Source organism: Scophthalmus maximus, chromosome 4 (assembly GCF_022379125.1).
Source record: "Scophthalmus maximus strain ysfricsl-2021 chromosome 4, ASM2237912v1, whole genome shotgun sequence".
Taxonomy (NCBI): domain Eukaryota; kingdom Metazoa; phylum Chordata; class Actinopteri; order Pleuronectiformes; family Scophthalmidae; genus Scophthalmus; species Scophthalmus maximus.
In genome coordinates this window covers 10,236,740-10,260,706 of record NC_061518.1, presented here as the reverse complement: position 1 = coordinate 10,260,706, position 23,967 = coordinate 10,236,740, and the positions used below count along the sequence as shown (strand labels likewise).

The 23,967-nt window shown below is 41.0% G+C and overlaps 1 protein-coding gene across 5 annotated transcripts in view; it reads left to right on the top strand.

The window, feature by feature from the left end:
• Window positions 1-23,967, top strand: part of LOC118302186 (brain-derived neurotrophic factor) — a 56,631-nt gene that overhangs the window by 16,840 nt on the left and 15,824 nt on the right. Inside the window, exons 15-18 of one of the 5 annotated variants that reach the window (XM_035628134.2) lie at window positions 3,272-3,653; window positions 5,963-6,055; window positions 6,257-6,354; window positions 19,584-19,671. In XM_035628134.2, coding sequence (XP_035484027.2) covers window positions 3,272-3,653; window positions 5,963-6,055; window positions 6,257-6,354; window positions 19,584-19,669 — 659 coding nt within the window. In that variant the 3' untranslated portion in view covers window positions 19,670-19,671. Of the gene's footprint in view, window positions 1-3,271; window positions 3,654-5,962; window positions 6,056-6,255; window positions 6,355-8,080; window positions 8,847-19,583; window positions 19,672-23,142; window positions 23,212-23,713; window positions 23,943-23,967 lie in introns of those variants that run through there. The other 4 variants (XM_035628133.2, XM_035628135.2, XM_035628139.2 and 1 more) reach the window with 4 other exon arrangements.

Below are 23,967 nucleotides of genomic sequence, written 5' to 3'. Positions count from 1 at the left end.
TCTCCTCTCTCCCCTGTCTTGCTGACATACTGTAGTCATTAATCTAAAACCCCTGCATACCTTTCAATCCCTCCCACCCCTCAATCATTCACTCATTTGCTCTCTCCTAGTCACCTTTCACTCAATCCATCACACTTACGCAAACACACTTCAATAGACAATTTCTGCATTTTATTGAAGCAGAACACACGGATCGAATTAGTTTTTAATGTGCTATATAAATTTGAAATTGTTCTGCGTATGCTCAGATTTTCACTTTGCCTTGTTGCTTTTTATTTCCGAACACGTTTGTAGCATTTTAGCTAAAATGACTTCTTCAGCGTAGTAAAATACACAATAAAAATCAGACATGTAATATAATTTGATTTATAGCTGCGCTGCAAACATTCTGTCCCTGCCAAAACTTGAATAATAAAATTACATGAATACTCACAACCAGTTTAATAGAAGGAAAAATGTGCATGTGGAACCTTTGGGGAAATATAATACAAAAGCCTTTGTGAAATATTGCAGTTGAAATTGGCTGTAATGATATTTACTGCAGGTGGTCTGCATTTCACTGAAACATATTGTGGGAAATGTAACTTTCTTGAAGAAAATATTTCTTCCAGATGACGAGAGTTCCTTGAATGGAAATTAAATATGAAAGCACCAGGGAGTTTGTCACCACTGCTATTAAATTTACTTGCAACGTATTATAATAAGTCAACTCTGATGGAGTATTTAGTTTTGAAAGTTTCTCTGATATAAAAAGCCCTACTTTCTGTATATGTCTGTTCTACCCAACAGATTATTTATACCCTACAAGTCAAGCCAGTTGTTTAATTGTTTTCTTCTTCTGTTTCCTCCCATTTTCTTATTTATTGTTCGACCTAATTGTGCTTTTCTTTGCCAATACATTTTTGTTTAGTTATTCACTAGTGTCAAAACCTACATGAAATAGTAATAGTATGTTGAGGATTATGTGTTGACAACAAAAACTAAAAAAGCCAAACTTTGCCTTCTCTCAGTTAAATGCAGCATTTGACACACCCACAATAAAACTCTGTGGATCTGGTATTTGAAAGATCTAGATAAATATTAGATATTTATATAGAGAAAAAAAAAATCTAATAGAATGGCACTTCTTATTAATATTAAGAATAATTATTATAACAAAAACAATTAATTGATCAAAAGATATAAAAATACTGTCGTAATCCACAACCTTCCTTAAAGAATTTTAGATTGGACACAGTGCACTGAACGCACTCAATGTACGTGAACATTATGTCAATAACATTTACATAAAAATGCAGAATCTTAACAATTCATCAGGCATCAGCATCTTATGAAAAAAAATTATTGTACAAGCAAGCATCCCATTTTCTTGCAACACACATACAAGGCCTTTTAGAGGTTAAACAATGACTTAATAGATAATTACCATATAGTATGAGAAGTGTAATTTATTCAGCCTTTAAATAATTTTCTTTGCATCACTATCTTCCCATTATTAGGATTATGCAGCGGCGGTTTCATCTCTCTAATAAAATCATAACTCTATGCATCCTCTTCAATTATGCATTCACTGACTCACACCTGCATCCTTGAAAACCATCCTGTCCATCTTAATTTCAGTCTCGAGTTACCACTCTTAGGTGCAGCTCTGCACATGTTGTGCAGCACTATCAGCCCTGCAAAACGACTAGTCAATTACTGATTAATGCAAAATTATAAAGAGGAATGGCACAGATGTTTTAAATGAATAAGGTTTAAGTGCACATTCAGACAAATTGCACTGGTCTTATCCTGATGCTGTTTGTCAGCCCCTTGCTTCCTCAGCTCTTAACTCACTGCAGCATGTCATGAGACATGGCTCCACCCTGCAGCTTGCAAAGCCAATCAAATTTCTCCGGTGTTAGAGAGGGTTGGGGTTTTGAAAGAGCATTAACTCTTTGTTGACTGCTTAATAATAGCAAACCACACTAAAGTGATCCCTTTGAAGGAACGTTTCTTCATTCCACAACTCCTTGTTGATTATGACATGTCCACGCATGCATTTATAAATAGCGTCAGGATTCTTCATTCAGCTTTCTCCCACTGCCCCCCTCCTCGCTGTTCTTTTTATATTCCTGTTCAATCTTCCACCCCTCACTTCTCTCGTCTCTATTTTTTCCTCCATAGATTTTTGCTGTCCCTTCTGCTTCAAACGTCTGTTAGTCTGGCTTTCTCCTTTTCCTCCCTCGCCTCTGTCTGTCTAGCATCTAACCCTCCCAATCCCTCTTGAGCTTCATTCATGAAAATGCAGATCCACAGCAGGGCAGGAAAAAACGTCAACAGACGTAAACTCCCCTGCTCCACCAACCAGAAAAGGCGCGCTATAAAAAAACAGGCAGCAGCAACCAGGCGACCCTAATTCAGTGCAGCCTCCACCAGAAATAGCAACTCATGCATGTATTAATCCCCTACAAGCCAAAAATATGTGATTGAAGGAACTCTGCTGCCATTTATTGCTGGGGATAAACTCTTCTGCCACAGAAAAGGGCTATTTATCATTTCCCCACTTAGTGTGCTGTCTGAAGTCTAACCCACATTCTCTAAATATTGCATTTTGATATTTAGGGTAATGTCTAAATCAGTCACTTCACTTTTTATTAAGTGTTCTCACTCTCGCTTCCTGTGCTGGCATTTTTCCTTTTTTTAGCCCTTTCCATTATTCCACAGATCTCTGCAGGAAATGCCACAAGTTTTTATTGCTGTCATTTTTAGATGATGGATGGATACTGTAGCAGCAACACTTACTGGATACAAATTTCACAAATCAATCACTATGTAAATGTATCATTTTATATATATATATATATATATATATATATAATTTGGTACTTCTGTTTAGGTGTTTAAAATTAATAATGCTGAAGCCCAGAAAAGTTTCATTATCAAGCCAACTGAATACTATTTATTTTAATCTCAACAAGATCGTCGGTGAGTATTCTTCATCGAATTTTTCAACTTGGCCAGGCATAAGCAACAAACTCACAACTTTCATCAGATTTTCACAAAAAAAAGCACAAGTAGAAAAATTTCTAATGTGACCAAGCCAGAACCGTAAGAAGCTGATTATGAATATATTGTCCTCAGGGCCTTTACTCTGTCATTTGAGCTTTCTATGGTGTTTATATTTAAAACTCCCTTTGCGAGTATGTTCATTATTCATAGGTTTTTATATCAATGTGCATTGTTAGCTTTTGCTTTGTATTAACTGTTACTGATGGTTTGGATTTTAAAGGTAGAGGAAACCAGGCAGATATGAAACAGGAACCACTTCCCAGAATGCCCATCAGGAGAAATCTATCTGCGTCACTGCCACCACAAAGCCCCCGGACCGTCGCCAAGGTCCAAGTTTTTGAGGATGGCATGTTTCCACTCCAATGCACACCGGAGCCTGCTCAAAAGACTGTTCAGGCCCCTTCACCGAGCTCCTCCAGCGCCATGGATCCCAACATGACCTTCGAAGTTCTGGACAATGATGATCAAACTGCAAGCAATGCAACCATCATACTAAGTGGTGGCAGTCCCTCTCAGGCATCAACGTCCATAGACTTCTCAGGGCACAGCCAACTACACCTTCCTCCCAAGCCCAATGAGGCGAAGCAGATTCCTACCAAAAGGTGAGAAAACATAAATGTCTTATCGTTTCTAGATTGCAATGGATTTACAATATGTTTTTAAAGCAACGCATTTTTTTAAGTTTAGGAGCTCAAACCTTTCCATGATAAACCACACAAAATTGCCTGGAGTCACATGTACACAGATTGCAATCTCAAGCATTTAAACATTGAGTCTAAATTTACACAGAATTTCTCAACCGGTCCAAAAATAGAGTAAAACACTTAGAGAAATGGAAATCTCTGACCTACAACTCTCCATCCAAAAACACTTGTCTTCAGAATATATTTTATCCAACGTTATACAACGGTACACATCCGATTCCAGTGGATTACAGTTCTCTTGACTCTACACAGTTCATTGGTTCTCTTGGTAGTCCATATTTTTTTCCACATTAAGTAGTTACAAACAAATGCATCACTACCTCCACATACAGCCTACTGCACACCTGTGGACACTTCACAGTTCACTTCTACAGCAGTGCACACTTCTCTCCGCACAAACAGGAAGGTCCATAAGAAACACCAAAGAAAATGCTACTGTCACAACAGAAACCAAAACTCAAACAACAACACGATCTTACTGCAGACAGACTTTTATAAGGTTGGTTCAGGGGTGGAAAGTGCAACACCTGACAGTTGTTGCACTTTCTTGTTCAACAAGGAGTTGTATTTCACCTTGAACTTTTCAGCAATGGAGAGTCTTAGCTGTCCTCTTAGTAGAGTGATGTAAAACTATACCAGTGAGCAATATCAGCATCATTACTGTTTGAAAAACAATTTCTAGTTTTTGCTTAGGTTTTAGTGTGCTTCTTATCCTTTTGTCTGAGCTGCACTTGGACAGACAAGGGACTGAGAGACAAAAATGTACAAACTCTTTTTATGTTTTGTTTCTTGCTATGTGCTTTTAATTGACAAAGACTTATTCTCCTCCTTCTTTATGTCACAACTGGAAATATTCTTTATACTCCTTCCTTTTGAAGCCTGTAATGACAATATCAAACCAAAATTATGAATGCTATTTTACTCTCTAAATGTAGTTTAAAACATCAGGGACATCTGCACTTATGTGCTTAAATTAAAGGGAAATCTTTAGTTATGTCCGTGATGTTAATAATTGTGAAATTCCTAACTAACAAATGCACTAGAATTGAACGATGGTTCAATATTCTTGCCTTTTTTAAAACCTGGATGGTTCTTGTTCCACACATGTCGATGAAACATCACTCCCTGAAAGCTAACATTATAACATTTTGTGTTAGAACAGACCACAGAAATATTTATAACTGTAGGGGGAAAAAATTCCATTATGTATTCAAAATAAAATATTCTATTGAATCACTTTAATGGTTCAGAAGGAACTTATGCAGGCATCTATTGGATCAAAACGTTTCTCCGGCTGCCCACTGAAAATTTGGGAGAAACTGGAGGATTCTGTCTGTGTGAATGGATGGTGAATTACCAATTGAAAAGGGGTAAATCCCCAAAACCGTATTCACAACAAGACAAGTATTCTCACAAGTGGCATGTTCCCAGACTGGATCATTGGGTCAAGAAGCTTAAGTCAGCTGAGCAGCACCTTGGTGTCGTCAGCTGGAAGGGGAAAACAAAATGGGAAACGGCAGCAGATATGGTTTGTGTTAGTGAGTGATGGTACCAGCAGAGGAGTCTTCACATTAACATGTTAAGTGTGCATCATTTTATTTGTTTGGACAAATGTGTCACTAACCAACCTCAAAAATCTAAATTCATTGCCTTATTAGTATAAACAAATCAGTTGAAAACAAAAACATATAGATGATGTTTTTTCTCTAATACTAAAGCTTCCAAGAACTTGATGAGAGTGCCTTGATACTGAAGAAAATACATTTTTAATACTGTAAGGTAAGTGAGTGGCAGTTCCCTGTGCAGGGTTCGTGCAAAGTGCAGCAGACCGGGGACACTATAGAGAGAACATTTTTAAACTGTCAAGTTCAGGAGTAATTGGAGGAAAAACCAGAAACTCCCAACAAAACAAGTGTAGAAACCTGCCTGAGTAATGAATGTGGAGTGTTGATTACATATACAATGTTAGGTTATGTCAATTACATTGAAGTTGATACCGATTTTACAAGGTGTCTGAAGTGAACTGAAAATGAACCATTGAAGTTCAGATTAGTACACATAGCTTTAGCAAAACATCAGAAACAAAAGATAGTGATGAGCTGTTCTATTTCTTGATCATCTGTTTTGAATACAAAGGGAAATGTTCCTTATTCCAATGTTAGGTCCGAACACTCGATGCCATGTTAATGTGAACCTTTGCTCTGTAGACAACAGATTCCGTCTTTACAAGACGTGAGACGAGCCAAACCGACCTACATGGACATGACGTCTGCTGCGCAAGGAAAGCGAAAATTTAACCGGTAATTTCTCTTATATTTATGTCAATGAATTTTATCTTATATAGTGCTTGGACATTTTTATGACTACAAAACATGACAACTTGACGCAAAGCCACTTGTGAGTGTTGCTGGGAAAGAATCCAGGTACATATGATGATTGATGTTGTTAGATGTTTGATTTTTTTTCTTCTATTTTCCCCTGTCTTTTATTCATTGGTGCAGCATCAGAGAAGAGTTAACTCAGGGTCTCTCTGCACCGAAGCGTATAAAGAAAGACCCCTCGGTGACCCAGAGACCACTACGAGTTCATCGGTTTGCTGGTAAGTGTCGACACTAGAAAGCACAGCTGAAGAAGACATCCACACACTTAAGACATCATTTTCTTCACAGTGTTTGTAATTCATGCAGCAGACCATCATCCTAAAGAGAACGCACATACTGTAAATGTTATTTCTTTTGTGCAACTATAATGATTTTGTTTTGTATGCTCTTCGTGTGATGTGCTTTTACATTCAACACTTTGTGAATGAGTGAAGCTAGCTGCATGCGGCCATGTATTATCTGTTGTATAGGCAACAAAATAATGCAAATGGACGAAATTCCGTTTTGCCCATCTATTGACACTCAACCCATCTTCACAAAGTGAAAACATCATTTTTTTTTAAAGTGTTGAACTTCAAAAGCGAATATCTCTTATTGATAAAAGTATTCAGATCCTTTGCTGTGGCTCTCCAAATTGTGATGAGAAACATACTCTAATTATCCATAAGATGTGTTTAGAAGTTGATTGGATTTCAACTGTGGCAAACTAGGCCTCATGATTGTGAAATGGACTCTTAATAGAGATGCTGGTCTGGCCAAGCCGAGTAGCTGGCCTGGAAGGTCCTTGGTCACAGAGGTGACCAAGAGCACAACAGGGACTCTAATGCTGCATTGACACGCAAAATACACTGGATCATTTGTGTTTACTCGCATGAGTAAATGCAAGTAAAAACAGCCCTCGAATATCTGCCCGTTCTCTGTCGGACGCGGATGTCGGTGACGTCGGGAGGATCTTAGGGCGTCATTCCTGTTGCATTCACATCGCCCGTCTTTGCATTAACTCTGTATGTAATCTTATTGCGCAAATAATTCGCATTGCGTTTGGTGTGAACTCGCCATAGCCAAGCTTCAGAAGCCCTCTGCTAGAGAACTTGATGAAATAGTGGCTGGAACCGAAAGCGCTGTTTCATCAAAGCATATGATGGCTGGCTTGGAGTTGACTAAACAGCATTTAAAAAGTATGAAGAAAAAGATTCTCTCATCTGATGAGACAAAAATGTAACTCTTTTGTCAAACCTCCAAGCACAATATCTGGCACGAAAGCCACTGCTCATCACCTACTATCAACACTATGGTGAAGTGTGGGGGTGGCAGCATAATGCTTTGGAGGTTCTTCTCAGACCACTGGCAATGTTAAACTGCTCAGATGAAAGAAGCCAAATAAAGAGATGGCCTTGAAAAAAAAAACCTGCTCCGGTGCATACACCGGTTCAGTTTTCAGCGTGACAATGGCCAGAAGCATACAAGCAAAGAAAAGAAAGGGGGTTCAAGACAAGTCTCTGACTGTCCTTGAGTGGTGCAAGCCAAAGCCAAGACTTTAAACTGCGTAGAACGTCTGAGAAGCGACATCACGATGGCAGTTCAGATGTTTCCCATCCAGTCTGATGGAGCTTGAGATGATCTACCAGGAAGAATGGGATAAACTCCCCAAATTCAGGTATGCAACGCTTGTAGAGACTTACCCAAGAAGACTGAAAGATGTAATCACTGCCAAAGCTGCTTCTCCGTAGTACTTATAGAACGGCGTCAATTATTTATTCACAATACATTTGCAAAAAATGTCTTAAACACGTTTTCACTTTGTCATCGTGGGTTACCGAGTATAGATCGATGGGCTAAAATTACAATTGTGCAAGATGTGAAGAGGTTTGAATACTTTCTGAAGCTACTGTATAAATGCGTGGTATGTCAGTGTCAAAGTTGTGTTCATCCTTCTGTCCTCAGGTTCAGAGGAAAACAAGCCTCGTAGAGTTGTGAGGAGCATTTCTGAGGGAAACCTCAGCCTCATTGAACCTCAGAAATCAAAGTCCATTTTCTATAAAACATCGCAACAGTTCAAACGAGTGACCAAGCGGATGTAAAGAGGCATTTCGGGCAATTTTGCCTTTGTGGACACTCCAACAGAACTTCTCCATCTTCCCCGTCCAAATTCATCTCTTCAAATTATTTCTTAACCCACCCCCAACAAAAAAAAGTGGTCTATTGTGGAGCTAATATAGTAAGATGAAATGTGATGTTTAAGTTTTATTATTTTCTCTCTAGTTCAGCATCGCACTGCAGTGAAATCTTACTTGACTGTATATTGTAAATTGTATAGTTATTGGTCATCTATTTAGATTATTGTTTTTGATCGTTCACACTTTTAGAATTTAAGATATATTTTAAATTACTCTTGTACTAACTGACAGCGAGATATATAAACATGTCCTGTGGATGTTTAGCGTTTTACTTACATTATGTGCTGCAGCTATTCTCTTAACAGCGATCGGTCTGGTAGGTGACCATATTTCCCAGGGCAGCTATTCTCATAGGCAGACTGTACTTGACTTCAAATGGAGGTATGGCCGCAAAAAAAAGAAGGAGTCTGCTGTACTGGATACTGAGCTGTTTGTCTTTTTAATTTTTACAAAATTTCTGTTGTTTTGTACAGTTAATAATGTGGGGTTTTAGATATTTCATAATAAAACTGCCTCTTTTTTCACTAAATTAATCCCCGTCTAGTGCTTTTGGTGTTACAGAAAGTTGGTTTTTTATGAATTTGGGCTATGAAGGTGAAAGAAGTGACATCAGAAGGTGAACAATGTTAATTGAAAAGCTGAACTGATCTATGAGTAAGCTATGCTGTGTCACCAAACTATGTGATTGTGACGCAACATAGCTTGCGTTGATACATTTCTTGTTTTCTTGTTTTTTTGGGGACACTGGATGTGAAGTGTGTTTCACCAGTCAACAGAAAACAATTGCTAATTAGTCCTTTGATATCATATTTTCAATAGGTGGGTTTCCATCCACCTGTTTCTAGGTGCAGTTACAATTAGCACATTCAATCCTGAAAATGAAAACAATGAAATATAGTCCAACAGTGTGGCTAAGGTAAAAATTGTATGTATCAATATAGCAAAATGCAAAGAATTGTCGGATTAATCATGGCGTCCTTATGTAGATTAAAAATGCCAGTAGAGAGAAAAAAATCAGATCGGGTGAATTAATGATGAGGCTGCAAAGATCCTCTGATTAATACATCATGTGTTCTATTCAATTCAAATGTAAGAAAAAATGTGTTAAATAATATCCATTTAATATCCATTCAAGAGCACATGACTATCATTAGTCAAGAGGTACTTGAGCTCATCTAATGGTGCTTTACGGAAACGGAAACCAGCAAGTACATTATTCCACGAGGACAATACCCATCGCTCACATCACGCCCGTCCTCGAACTCGACTTTCATGTTAATCTCAACGACACACCTGGAGAGTTCTGTGGCTGCATCTTGTTTTGACACTGTTGCGGCGACAAAATCCATCCACAGACATAAACACCTGCCAAAGTACTGACAACCACCTCTGTGGTCGTTCCAGGACCACAGTTTGCCACGATGACACACACGCACAAAAAACATGTAAACAAGACCAGCCTCATGCTGATGCGGCTGTTGAAAGGGCTGGGTACCACTGCTAAATGCCACTTTCGAATCGTATTCCAAAAAGACTTGAGTCTTTCCTGCGGTGCCCTTTTAGCCCGATTTAAAATGTGAAGAAGAGCTGGTAACGAGCTTTTATTAGAACTCTGTACTAAAAACAAATGTCAAAAAATACCTCCCGCATCTATCTGTGATGAGGGTTGGACCTCGTTGCTCTGTCTGGAGAGAACTAGACTTGTCACTTTGAATTCAGTCTTGCAACTTTCAGTGGCACAGCATTCGGTGTGATCTTTATTTTTAGCTCAGGAGCTCAATGCATATATCAGCACTGTACTGCGCAAGCACTGACACCCTCTCATGCTCTCATTCACAAGAATCTCTTCATTGTGTCTGTGTGAGAGAGAGAGAGAGAGAAGGGGAGAGGGGGGAAGAGTGTGTGTGCGCACACAGGGAGGCAGGTCTTGGCTAAAGTTTATTAACTTTCTCTGAGCCAATAGGGCGCCTTGTGCGTTTTTCCTGCTGACCAATGGGACAGATCGAGAGGTTGGAGGTGGGTGTTGCTTAGCAACTGCAGGTAGAATCTCAGATCATGTCGGACCCATTGTTTTATCTTGCCTGCATGAGAGACATTACATGCTATGTGTTGTGATTTGTTAGTAAAAAAAAAGAAAAAGAAACACCTCAGTGCTAATGCGTCACAAAGTTGTTAACTCTATTTCTGTATTGTTAAACAAAGATCACAGGGACTTTAATTGCATTTCACCCTCAAAAACAGCCGTTTTATCATTATGTTATTACATGTAGCTGTCAAATAAATTTAGATTTTACAGTTTTACATTTTTAATTTTTTTCTGACTAAAGGGAAAATAGCCTTTATACTGATTCAGACATGTGTGGTAATAAACAGAAGGCTGCTAATAACAACAATTTTTCATGTAAATAAAACATTCACATACCCCAGACACGATCGCACTAACACACAAAGCACTAATGCAATTAATTGGGATTTTATATTAATTTATTTAAAGAGTATTATAAATCAGATTCAAGAAACCTCCATTGTTGACCTACATGAAAATCAGGGCATTTCTTTTTGTAAATCCAGTATTTGAGAGGAACCTTTGCATTTGTTCATGGCCAGTAAGAGAGACCCAGACTTTCAAATACAAATACACGCTTATGTTCCTCCTACAATGTCCCTGACTCCCACAAGGCAGCGCGTCACAGCGGTGAACTTTTTGTCCCCCGTCTAATTAGATGACCCGATATCTTGAAGCAATATGTCACAGCGGAATGACTCGTGGAGAACTGACCTCCAGTACTGTCTGTCCTTTTACCACTAATGGTGTTGCTCGTTGGCTTTTGTTTTACCTCGGTTAGTCTAAAAAAAAAAATATATGTAAATGTCATTGGTGCGAACATGCTGAAAAATGAGGATTAATATTTCAGATTCAAGTGTAGCGCTTTAAATATTTGTCAAGAGCAGCCTTAGTATTTATTATTTTATGCTCCTCCACATGTCTTTTTTTTTTTTTTTGGGGAGTACACTTGTGGGATAATTAAATTCAGGGAAAAGGTTCCAAAAGTTTATAAGTGAGGCACAGGAGCGCTGCTTCTGAGTTCTGCTCATCCTCCCGTCCCGTGATGCTTAATGCAAATATTTAAATGGGAGTTATGGAAATTCCTGGCATGCACACTGGATTTGGCATGTAAAGCAGGGCCGTGAAGATTGTTGTTTACACCACATGCATTTGTGTCCAGTAAATCCGACTGTGGGAAACAAAAGGAACAGACCAATAACTATAAAATAAAATCACTTCATTGGAGCACATACTGGTGGAGATACTTCAGCTCAAACGGCAAACAAACAGTCTGGACAAGGTAAGCCTTGATATAGCTCACACCTTTGCAGAGATTTAATCTTGTGCTGAATTGATTAGTCAATCAGTCAGTCGGTCAATAGAAAATTAATCGCCAACAGTCTTGATAATCTATCCGTTTTGATTTTGGCTGCTGTGATGTGAGCGTTGTCTGCTTTTATAAAATGTTTTGAGGACGCCACATTGGAATTATTTTTTGAGTCAAATGTGGTTGTGATTGACTTTTAATTCAATTAGGCAAACATTAAACCACCAGATTATGAAAGCAATTGTTATTTGTGGATTGGTGGAGCAGAATTTGGATGCGCAGCAGTAGCCTCAGATGATTTTTTTTTTTATTCAATTTAATGAGAGCAAGAAAAGAGTAAAATTAAACTTAAAAAGTGACGGACTGACTGACTGATTGACTAATCAATTCAGCACAAGAATCAAAACACAGTTGATTTTGGGGAAAGTGTGGTTGATCTGCGAAAACATCCAACGTCAATTTTCAAGGACATCATATGTAGGAAGTGTCACATGCGGAAGAGAAATCAGAGAGAAGCCGATGGCGTGTGATTTGTTTCTTCATGAATCCCACAACAGAAATGTATCCGACGACATGCAGATACATTTGGCGTCCACCTTTTGTTGCCCGGCAGTTTTAGCTCAACGTGTCATGTCTACCTTTTACCCAGCAAACAAAATGTTTCCGGGAAACAATGTGCCAGCAAATACCAGCCTACCTTTATCCATACACAGCTGACTGTTGACAGGACCTTGTGCAGTGGTTGTAGTAGGGGGGGGTGAGATTTACAGTCTCCTTTACTAGGTACTGTCTCCAGTTGTGAAACAATGTGACAGAAAATCGCTACAGCTGTGATGGCTCAGCATTGTTCTTTGCCCCTCTACATTTCTCCTCCCGGAGCTCATCCGGAGCCCACCTCCAATGTGCCGTATGTAGCCGGTGGATGACTCATCCTCGGGAGAATGAGCTGCACGGCGCAGGTAGCCTTGCAAACAAACATTTCACGATTTGCAAGAGTCTACTGAAGTACTTGTGCTGACTTCAAGTCTGAGCCCACAGACTGCAAGCTCTGACGAACCCGCTGTGGTTCGTGTGTGTGTGTGTGTGTGTGTGTGTGTGTGTGTGTGTGTGTGTGTGTGTGTGTGTGTGTGTGTGTGTGTGTGTGTGTGTGTGTGTGTGTGTGTGTGTGTGTGTGTGTGTGTGTGTGTGTGTGTGTGTGTGTGTGTGTGTGTGTGTGTGTGTGTGTGTGTGTGTGTGTGTGTCACACCGTGTGAGATATCCTCCCGTGTTAATGTTATTGAAACAGCAAATTTGTCATCATTGCAGCAATTGCCATGGAGACAGGGTTAAGTCCCAAACCTACTGGTATTATACAGTGCATGAGTGTGTGCTCATTACCCTTTACCGCAACTTCCAGGAAACACTGCACACTGAGTGGAGCGATGACTCCACCTCTTTAGGATGGTTTGGGAATATGCAGACATTCAAATGATCTCTGTTTCCCGGGAGCCCCTCACACCTGTTCCCTCCTAATGCCCGTGAATACTCCCTCATTCTTCGCTCGTTTTTGTGTAAGGGGGGGGTTCTCCATCCGATGACGATGTAGCTTAAGTGATACTTCTGTGTCTAGACTCCCTATCCTTAGTATTTAGGAGCAGTGGGCACAGCCTGTGACTGTGTCCCGTCTTCAGGGGCCAAATTATATGAGTAGAGCTGTTTTCTAACATTTTGCGCTCGTGACTTACACGAAGAAGAAGAAGCAGCTGCGTCCTGTTATAACCCTTTGTCACCGACGATCGCAGATCTACATGTTATAACCATGGAAACCAAGCCTTCTCAAATCATTTTGTTTAAGCATTTTTAGAGGCTTGAAGTCGAGCTATTCAAAACAATAAGCAAATATACGATTTTCTTTTTCACAAAGTATAGTATAATTTCAACACCACAGGCTTTTAAACATCCTGATATCTTGTTTCATTTTCCACAACAGAAGGATTTTTTAATTAAGGCCTGGTCTTTTAGTGTAGCACATAAAGTTTAGAGCAACTACTCATCCACGTTACACCCACACAGGTGTTTGAATATGTACAAATAGTTTAGAGTCTCTAAGTGGGAGAGGCTGAAAGTTCCATTATCCTTCTCCCCCACTGATCATTTCTTTCTCTTTTGTTTTTTTTTCTCAAAACAGAATCTCAAGGCTCCATGATAATTTTACAGTAGGTGTTATTGTTATTTCCATTTGTTTTAATCATCACCTGCATTTCGGAGAAATCCTTGTTTATTTCGGAGAAATCCTTTCTGCCGTGCGACATCAGAAATCAGCCCAGAATCAGAGGCTTGATTGGTTTAAACTGATGGACACGATATCTGGTTTCAACACGGCATCATCTTTAACTTCAGATTGATTTTAGCAGCACACTCGTACCGCAACATTTTTATGTACACTGGCTTTTTGGCACAACTTTGTGGTTAATGAAAGAATCTGATATTTTCCAATACAGTTTCTCATATTTCCTGCTGATGGTTTCAACCAGGAGCCATTTATACAGATACAAAGGATCCAAGTTTGAAGAGGATTTTTTACAGCTGAAGCCGCGTGTGACTGAATTAACTCCTCCCAGGTGGACACTCTGTTGCTCCCATAGCTCCACCCAACTGAAATCCGAATCTTGCAAATCAAAATGCTGTCGTTCTTCTTGATAGGCTCGAAAAAAACACTTGTGAGTGAGAGTGCAGGGATATTCTCAGCTGTGTATTGCATTTTGGGATCAATACATCAATATGAAATTAGTTTTGAGTCCCTTCTCCCTGTCTACGCATTACTTGACAATTTACTGGATATCTCCGGTTAAGTGTGGAAGTAGAAAACAGCAGAAAAGGCTCTTCTTGTAGTGGCGGTAGCAGAGCTGCTTGTTACTGTATCATATCGGATGTAGTTGTGTGTGTGTGTACCTGCATGTTGGTCAGGTCTCTTCAAGTGAGATCACGTTTACCCTCTTCACTAGAAGGGTGCATCTGAACGACCCTCTGATGTGGACTTCACACAAGTGGAAAATTCGTTGCCTCCGATAGCTCTAAGTTTAAAAACACAACATTATCAGCGCTTAGACGATTGGAAGTTGAGATGCATATTAATGAAAATTATTAAATTGCCTCCCCTCATTGTGTTCAACGCCTCTAATTCACATTACACATTTACACACATTAAACCAGTCAGTGATCTTCTGCTACGGTTGGTCAATATATCAATTACTCAAGTGATGATAAAGACTAATGAAAATGTCAGCTTTTGACAAATAAAAATGTGGATAAAAAGATCAAATGAATAATCAAGAAAATAATAATAGTTTTACTGCACCCTTACAATTACCCGAAAGACTTTCTTTTTCCATTCATTTGTTAATTTTTGTTTTATATGTTTGAATGTATTTGTGAACATATAAATACTGTAAATATATACATATACATGTATATATGTCTTTCTGTCAAAACATGGTGCCTATATTGGTGCCAATTTTACCCATAGTGCAACGTGACCAACAACTTCACACCTTCAGACTTTCACAGTTTCAAACTTGTAGTCTGAGATATCAGTCATGACATTGTCATCAGTAGCCAGGATCATCTGTAATATGTCATATTTTGGAGAGAGAGAAAGAGAGGGGGGGGGGGTTTGGAATTTGAAACAAACTCATGACTGTGTTGTGGAAGTGTAGAAGATTTATGAAGAAGTGTGATAATGCAATGTATTACATGTCCAGGTAACAACTCTTCTGAGAGCTTAATTCAAATACCTTTGGTGGAGGTGATTATCGGTTAACTGACTTTCATTAATGACAATAATCATAATCGCTTGTGTGGTTTGACTTTAAGAAAACTCCGTCAGAATGCACAAATAACCACACTTATAATATCTCCTCCCACTGCGCGCACGCCTCTCCCTCAACTGCATGTGGGAGCGAGGCATACTTCACTGCTGACACAGAGGGCTCCTCTGCCAGATTACAGGAAGCTGCACTTCCAGGCTGACGCTCCAGTTTGATAAGTAGCTCGTGGCTCCCGACTCAAAAATGTGGCCCTCAATCTTTGTCTCTGTGGCATACACAACTCGCACACTCTTTCATACTCGCTGCACACGCAAACACAACACTGGGTCTCTCTGCCTCTCACTCTCTATCTCCAATGATTAAAAAACAATATCCAGCTTATAGCTGCAAGTTAGTCAGACACCCACACTCATTTGCAGTGAAAGGCAAATGACCCTGTTGATGAGTCATTGCATTCACTCACAGACGTCCTTTATTCAATACGCTGAAATCTCTTAAGGCAAAGTGAAGCCGCGGTTCTCGCCATGGTGCCTCAGGTGTTCCTTGACGTTTTTTTCCTCAAATATAAAAGGAGAAAAAAGTCGATCAAAAAAAGCACATAAAGTCATTAAAATCCATTAAAATCAGACTACGCCTTTCCAGTCGCACACATAACAATTAAAACGGGGCTCCCTCCTCCGGTGGCCATACTGGGCTTTACTTAATATTTCCAGCCAATCAATAGTAAGGTGTTCCTCAGGAATTATTGCTTTGGGTAAACTTGTCATTATAATGAAAAGAGCCGATAACCAAGACTGGCAGGAAGAATAACTGCTCTGTGAGTCAGCTACAAACTGCTGTGATAATAATTATGGCGACTGTGGGAACTGTATTATTCATTACGTATTTTCATTGCATGTACATTAAAACTAAAGCAAACGTATAATTTGTCAGATTTATAAATCACAGATTTTCTCCGTTGATTGGCTCTTGCAGTGATTTTCACCCGTATTCCTCTTAAAATGTCAACTTGTGACGCTTGTTGCACATTTTCATGAGCTCAAATAGTCGTGATACACTGATAGGAATACTGTCCAGAATTTTAATATATAAAAGCAAAGATTAGCAAAAAGTCGGAAAACAACCTCTGTCTCATCTCAGATTTAATTTGAGATTTGTTTGTTTCAGACACATTTGATGAAAAATTACTTTTTTGGGCAAATACATTGAAATAAACAAACAAAATATTCAAATTAGATCTGAAACAATTAGATGATTGACAGGCAATTAGCCAACCCTAACTTGACAGTTTATCCAAAGAAAATCAAAACATCTGAAAACATGAGCTCTGAAAAACTAAGATGGCCGTTTCCCACTTTTGAATTTATTTATTTTTTTATCAGTAACTAAAAAAATAATAAACGGATGAAACAATAATGAAAAATCTTTTAGATGCAAAAAAAATAACTACTTTAAGATTTTACACAGGACCTCCACAGCATCATACAAACTGTGTGTGTGTGCGTGTCTGTCTGTCTGTCTGTCTGTGCGTGTGCGTGCGTGTGTGCACAGTGAGTCATGTCAGTGTGTGGGCAATAAGACTAGTTTCTCCATATTTTTTACTTGGCGTGGTAAAACTTCCAAAGTGATAGTGATTTATTTCACAGGCATGTAAAAGAGGCAGGTGACAGATGTTTAAAGAAATGGAAAAACCAAAAGGGACAAAGATTTCCTGAGGCAACAGTGAAACGTGTCTAGTCCGTCTGACCACAGTTGGTACGAAGCTATTTGCTTAATAAAAAAGAAAGAAGAAGAAGAACAATTTAAAACCCTGAATGAACCTGAGACTCATTTTTGGGCATTAGGCCTGAGGGCTACGAGTGTTATCTGGCTGCATCAAGTTTACTTTGTTTAAGAAAAGAAAGAATAGTGGAGGGGTGTACGGGGGAGGGAGTGTAACGGGAGTCTTTAACAGGGAGTAGAAGGGACTGAAAGGATTTTGATCCAGTGATATTATATATCTGTTCTGGCCAGAGCGGACAAAAGCACACAGCAAACCACCAGAGAGCAAAGCATGTCATGTGAATAGCATGTCTTCTTTGCAGTGTTGTACATCCAAAGGCTTTGTGCGTCTGAATTTGGCTGGTAGGAGGCACAAAGGAGGCAGTTTGTTCGCCCCTGACAAGTGTGCTTTTATTTGCAGCGGCCCTTTGATGTATAGAGAAACTTTGGCTGGGATATCCCTCGCAGACAAATGCACGAGAAATCCCACTCCTTTGTATTATCCTTAACAATTCCCTCACCATTCACTGCGAAGCTTTTATTCCCTTCAAGACCTTTATTTTAAACTTTGTGCCCACTGTCTGTCTGTCTGTCAACTGTAATGGGAAATCTCGCTTGACTTTATTGTACCAGGAGTGGGGGCGTTGTGGTGGGGGGGTTGGGGCCATGCAGTTCAGATATGAGGAAACATAAACCTGACCGAGTGATGAAGCCGGACACTTGTACTATTTGAAACAGTCAAGACTTGTTTTAAATAGAGAAAATCTTTGATAATCATTCTCACCACAAAGTGACTTTTCTGGAGCTTTCAGACAAATCAGCCTCTTCGGCAGATGATTCCGCCCAGTGTGGAATTATATATGTTACATAAATTCATTTTTAAAGGAACAGTACAACATTTGCAGGTGATCAATACGGCGACTGGCAACGATATTATTTTTTAACAATTCAAAAACTCCACCAACATAGGGGCCGCAAAAAAAAATCTAGGTTGTAGCGTTGACGGGGGGAAAAAAACGTTCTGTTTTTTTAAAGAATTATGAACGACACTTTTCAGTCAACAAAACCCACTTGTCCCAAACTGTGTAGTGGTGACACTACTAATACTTTATATTCAATAACTTCAATCAGCAGATGAAGGTCATGTGATGTGATCAAAAGACCCAGAACAGACGCTTAATGTACCTTGTGTTGAGTTTTTTCCCCGACAGCCGCTGTTGCCAAGGTCAAGGATGAACTTTGAACCTTAAACTCTCCAGCGTTAACAGAATGAACAGAATAACAATCTGTTGTGGTGGGAGTTACACGAAGATTGAAATATTCATTTGAACACAAACGCCCTGCTTGGTGTTTTAGGAGCAAACTATCAACTCTGACTACAATTTTGAACATACACTTGATAGAAATCAGTGATCCAGCCGGACAAGGTGAAGGGGAAAGACGCACCTGAAGGCAGCCCGGTGCACTGTCGCAGCCTCACTCTGTTGTTCGTGAACAGTTGGGACTTCAGTGACTCCGTGCAACAGCACTTTGACAGTTGCTGTTGAGGCAGAGCACGGTGTTACTTCCCTGCACAGCGTTCGTAAGCCAGTCCGGGGATTTGAACTGCCAGCCTCCAAGTCACGAGCCTCCACCTCCTCTGCAGGCGGCTGCTGCTGCTGCTGCTGTCTTTTATATCAGATGACAGTAAAACTGCTAAAACTCTTGACCTGGCCGTTCCTGGGCGCCCACAAGTGCTTGAGCAGATAAAGATTATTTTAATCACATAGGCATTTTTATGAGGGTCAGAGGGTCTTTACATAAAAACACTGAACCACCAGTTCTGTTTTAAAGCCTGCGTGATGCCGATACGAGTTTTGCAGGGTTGTTGACCTTGACTGACTATATTTTAAGTCGGCTTTGACTGGATTTACAATGGTTGGTGGTTATGCTAACTTTAATATAAGAAGAGAGGCAAAGTAAAAAGAGATTGTGAGCTCAATGTCCAATTCAGAAATCCACTACACGGTCGACCTCCTTGGCTGCTTCAGTCCACGTCACTGGTGTGGGATTGGATCACACAAAGTCAAGACTTGAACTCACAGTCCACCACTTACCGCTGTGGAATGATTCTGTGGTCATGGCTGTCTTTTCATTCTTTTTCCTTTTTTTTGCTACCTTGCGGTGTGTCTAGCTTACTGACAGCAGGCTTGCATGCAAATGACTGTTTGCTGAATGTGAATGACCAAAGCCACCAAGTCAATCTGAACCATCAAACTCCAAAAGCAGAATTAAACACTTCTTTTTTTGTTGTTTCTCCCCCCCCCCCCCCCCCCCCCTTTCCTTGTAGAGTTCAGCAGAAAATCTGGGGAGGACAGACAATCATGCAATGTGAAAAACTCCGCCAACGCATGTTACATGTATGTGCTGCATTGAAGGTCAGTGCCTCACTCTTCTACTGTGCAATATTTGGCTGATCATAAAAGGGGGGCTACCACTTGCAGAGTTGCCGTGCATGCAAAATTTCAGGTCACTACCACTGGGAACCAATAATGCCTTTGGCTAAGCAACAAGATGCAAATACGTCTATTCAAATTCACACCACTCCATGCACATTTGAGCTCACACAAAACGCTCGCCCAACAATCTCGTCCCACTGCAGAATTCAAGTACACATGCATTCATTTCAGTCGTGAATAAGTCACTGTCCTGGGGCGATATTTGATCTGAGAAGAGTTCGGATCCATATCTCTGTGTCCCTCTTTCCTTTTTTTGTCCAAAGTAAGGAAATTTATCCGAGGTACTCTACAGAATTCATTACAAATGTGCGATGTTTACTCGCCCTGCTGTTTGGCAGCCTCACCGTTACCTGTCTCACCCAGGCAGTCATACAGCTAATGGCAGACAGGCACCATCAGCAGACGGAGGTTAGTCCGAGTTAGGAGATCAATGCACTTGCATGTCACACCCTGAGCCCTAGATTTCTCCCCTCAGGCACTAAAGACGAGAGTTTACATAGTTGCTTGGTGTTTAACTGTAAAAAAAATAATTAAATGAAAAAAGACGGAGAGGACGGATCACAGCCTCAATATCACATCACGCACATTCAGTTCAATTTCAGCCTGCTAAGCCACTGGGGCCAAACTAAACACCATCCATCCCGACACTGTCCATCACTCTATACATAGACCGGCGAAAATTAGCACAAATGCAACACTCGCCATCACCGTGAGGTATGGTGGCACTGGGGCGATTATTTACGGGGCCGCATTACTTTCTGAGGACCTGAGCTCTGAGTCACCCACCGAACCCGATAATTAATTCCACACTCCGCAGAAATATTATGAAGCTGCACCACAGAGTGACAGATGTACAGCACGGAGCACATTGTCAACAGGGTGAATGCATTTAGACGTTGCGACTCCTTGGAAGAAATTACGCTTTTATGTGAATTGATCAAGACTTTGTACAGGGGGCCGTTTCTCCTTCCTTTTTTTTTTCTTTTTCTTTTTGACAAACTACACCACGTTTGCAGGCCAAAACATTGGAAAAGACAGAGGTGCAGCAGATTGATTCACTGCTGTGTAATCAGAGTATTTGTTGTTTTCTGTCTGCTCTTTGTTTGTCCCAGAGCTCAACTTCCTGTAGATACAAGAGGTAGAGAGGGGAAGATACGCTGGGATCTGACAGTAAGAGATAACCTGCCATCAGTGGGCCTTCTATTTTTAACAGCAGGTGCTAGTAACACATGACGTGGGGCTCTTGTTATCAATATTTATGGAACAGAGATTACGACAGAGTAATGATACACACAGCCCCCGACTGGATCCATCCTCGCTTAATAGTTGTCATTATGGTGAGGGGGAGGAAAGTGCTGATAGACTCAAATTTTTAGGCTGCCTCTCTACATTTTAGTAATGATTCCGGAGACCAGGCAGGGCCCAGATGTGATTAGCAGATGTAAACACGGAGGTATGGTGACGGCCGTGTTGAAATGGCTTTAAAAGTCCTTCTTCTGCCTTTTTCTTTTTCTTTTTGTGAATAATTTTGTGCAGTTGTCATTCGAAAGGTTGGAGTAGGGATTCATCTTCGGGCCGATTCTGGGGAAAGGTTGGATTCAATCACACAGGATCACGTCGTAAAGGCCGGATGTGGATGTGGATGTGGATGTGGAGGTGAAGACAGATTCACGAAACACCGAGTAATAAATAACAAAAATGTGGCGATGAGTGATACCAGGACTATCCCTTTGCTGTGTTTACTTTACCTAATGATTATCAATATCTACATCAATCTCAGTCTGTCTTTACAGACCACAGAGATGTTTAATGGTGAACGTTCCTCTCCAGATTTGTCCCGTAGTGCGGCCCCCCAGTTGGCTTCGCGTTTTGACATCACTCCCTCTGTCAAAACGCCGTCCACTCAACGCTTAAAAAGTTACAGGAGCAAGCTCAACAGAGGTGAAGTATCTTGGCAGACCGCGGAGCAAAATGCCATGCAATCATATGCAGCTCAGGGGATGAAGTGATTGATCCGTGACCTCGGACTCCGCCATAAGATATTGTGGTGAAGAGTGCGGGGGAGGGCATGGATGGTGGGAAAGGGACGAGCATGAGTCAGTAACAGAGTCTGTGAAAAGCTGTGGGAGCAGAGGAAGTGTTAACAACATCACAAGTAGGAGCAAGTCAAGTTACCACGTCAGGAGGCAAAAAGGACCGAGAGTAGGATGATGGTAGGAGCCCGAGAGGTGACGGGACTCACACACACACACACACACACACACACACACACACATCCTGATCGTTTAATCATGTGAAGCGAATGAAGGGAATTGTTCATCCGCAGCATGCTGTCCACACCGAGCTGATATGTGTTATCTCTCTCTTTACGTCACTGCTGGCCTGTAATGAGTAGCCACTGTGTGAAAAGCCTACATTTAGAAAGCAGTGATTTCAAGGATAATAATCTGCATGTGACTCTCAGCACTTGTCGGCTTGTATGGTACGAGAAAAAAAGTACATCTTTCTCGGGCAAACAACAACTATGATGAATAAATGGGGCTAATTTTATCTGATTATGCCATCTTGTGTCTTTAAGACAGAAATGTGTTGACACAAAACTGCAAAGAAAACAAGTGTGTTGTTTTTTTTTCTTCTTCCCTTTTCTGGCCACTGCCTGCACAAGCAAGATGACAGAGTACATGCGTAATCGGACCAAATTAGAATCAATTTGATTCGCCAAGAAAATACTTTTGAATGTGTTGGAAGTTTTTGCTACAATATTGACAAGGTGACACTGACAACAAGGCGACTTGAATCTTCTGTCCTCTCTCTCTCTCTCTCTCTCTCTCTCTCTCTCTCTCTACAGTCGCAAAGCTGCAGATTTAAAAACAAATCCAAATCAGTGCATCCATCAGTGCATAGTGTTGCCCTCCTCACACCCATGATGCACAGTACAGAGGCTGGAGGCGAACTGTGCGCCAGAGGCAGCAGGTCTGAATGCCACTGAGTAACCCAGAAAAACACTTTGACGAACATCCAGTTTTGTGTGTTTTGTGTGAGAGAAGTCCAAGGATTTGTCCGATTGACGCCATTGTCTCTTTGCAGACGCACCACGCCTCCTCCAGGTCCCAATAATGACACTGTTCTTACCGACACTTTGGAAAGTTTTTCGGGGATGCTGGCAAAGAGTCAGTCAGATATCACCTATTACTCATGTTACTTAGTACATTTGGGGCTCCACTTGCAAAGCGCAGCGCTTCGTCACCGCATAACAATCAGATGGCTGAGTGTTGGCAGAGCAACTGATGGAATTTTGCTGAAAACAGAATTCGCCTTTGAACTACCCAGATATTCTCGCTCGAAAAAGTGTCGTCCCTGCAGCCGTGAGCGCTCCGGAGGACGTGGCTGAACTTTTTGGGGGGATTTCCTCGTGTCTGTCCGGGGGGGAAAAGCAGAACTTTAACAGAATCTGACAATGTGAGTATATGTTTATGTATATGGGTGTTTGGTCCACCACCCCCCCCCCCCCCCCCCCCAAAAAAAAGCGCAGGGGTGGCGGTTGAGGTGTGTGTGTTGGGGGGGGGGTCACTGAGCAGCAACAAGTTCCTCAATAACTTGACAGGCGAACACAGTGGCGCAATTAATGTTGTGTTTGTTCAGTCAAAGGCGACCTGGCTGTTGGAAACATCTAATGACCTGCTGCGCATATGCGTAATGGGCCCGTGTGGCCCTTCGCCAAAGAGGGAGTCAACAGTGTAAAACACCAAAACACGTGAATATGGATAATGTCTCCAGAAGTTTCACGCCCCTGTCACAGGTGCCCGGGTGAGCGACCTGTCGGCGACTAGAATCCCCGCACACTTGGACCGCCGTCGTTTATTTCAATCACGTAAGACCCCTAATGGCGTTGTCCGGGCGAGGGTGTTACGCATATCGGTCCAAGCCCTTTCTGACAACGCAGGCTCCTTGATATCTGCCTCTGCCGTGGAAGCCACCAAGGTGTGTTGCCTGGGAGAGAGTTTAGGCTCGCTGATATTGCAAAGGGTTATTAGATTCATAAGTCAGCGAAGTGGTGGGCGATCCACTGAGCACGGCAGAAGTTCTCGTATGATGACTTCAAACAAGACACATTACCTTCCAGCATCTGTTGGAGTGAGTGGATATTGAGACACTTCTATCTCCAGGACAGCGTAGGGGGGGAAACAATGGTAAGTAGCGATGGGAACACGCGGC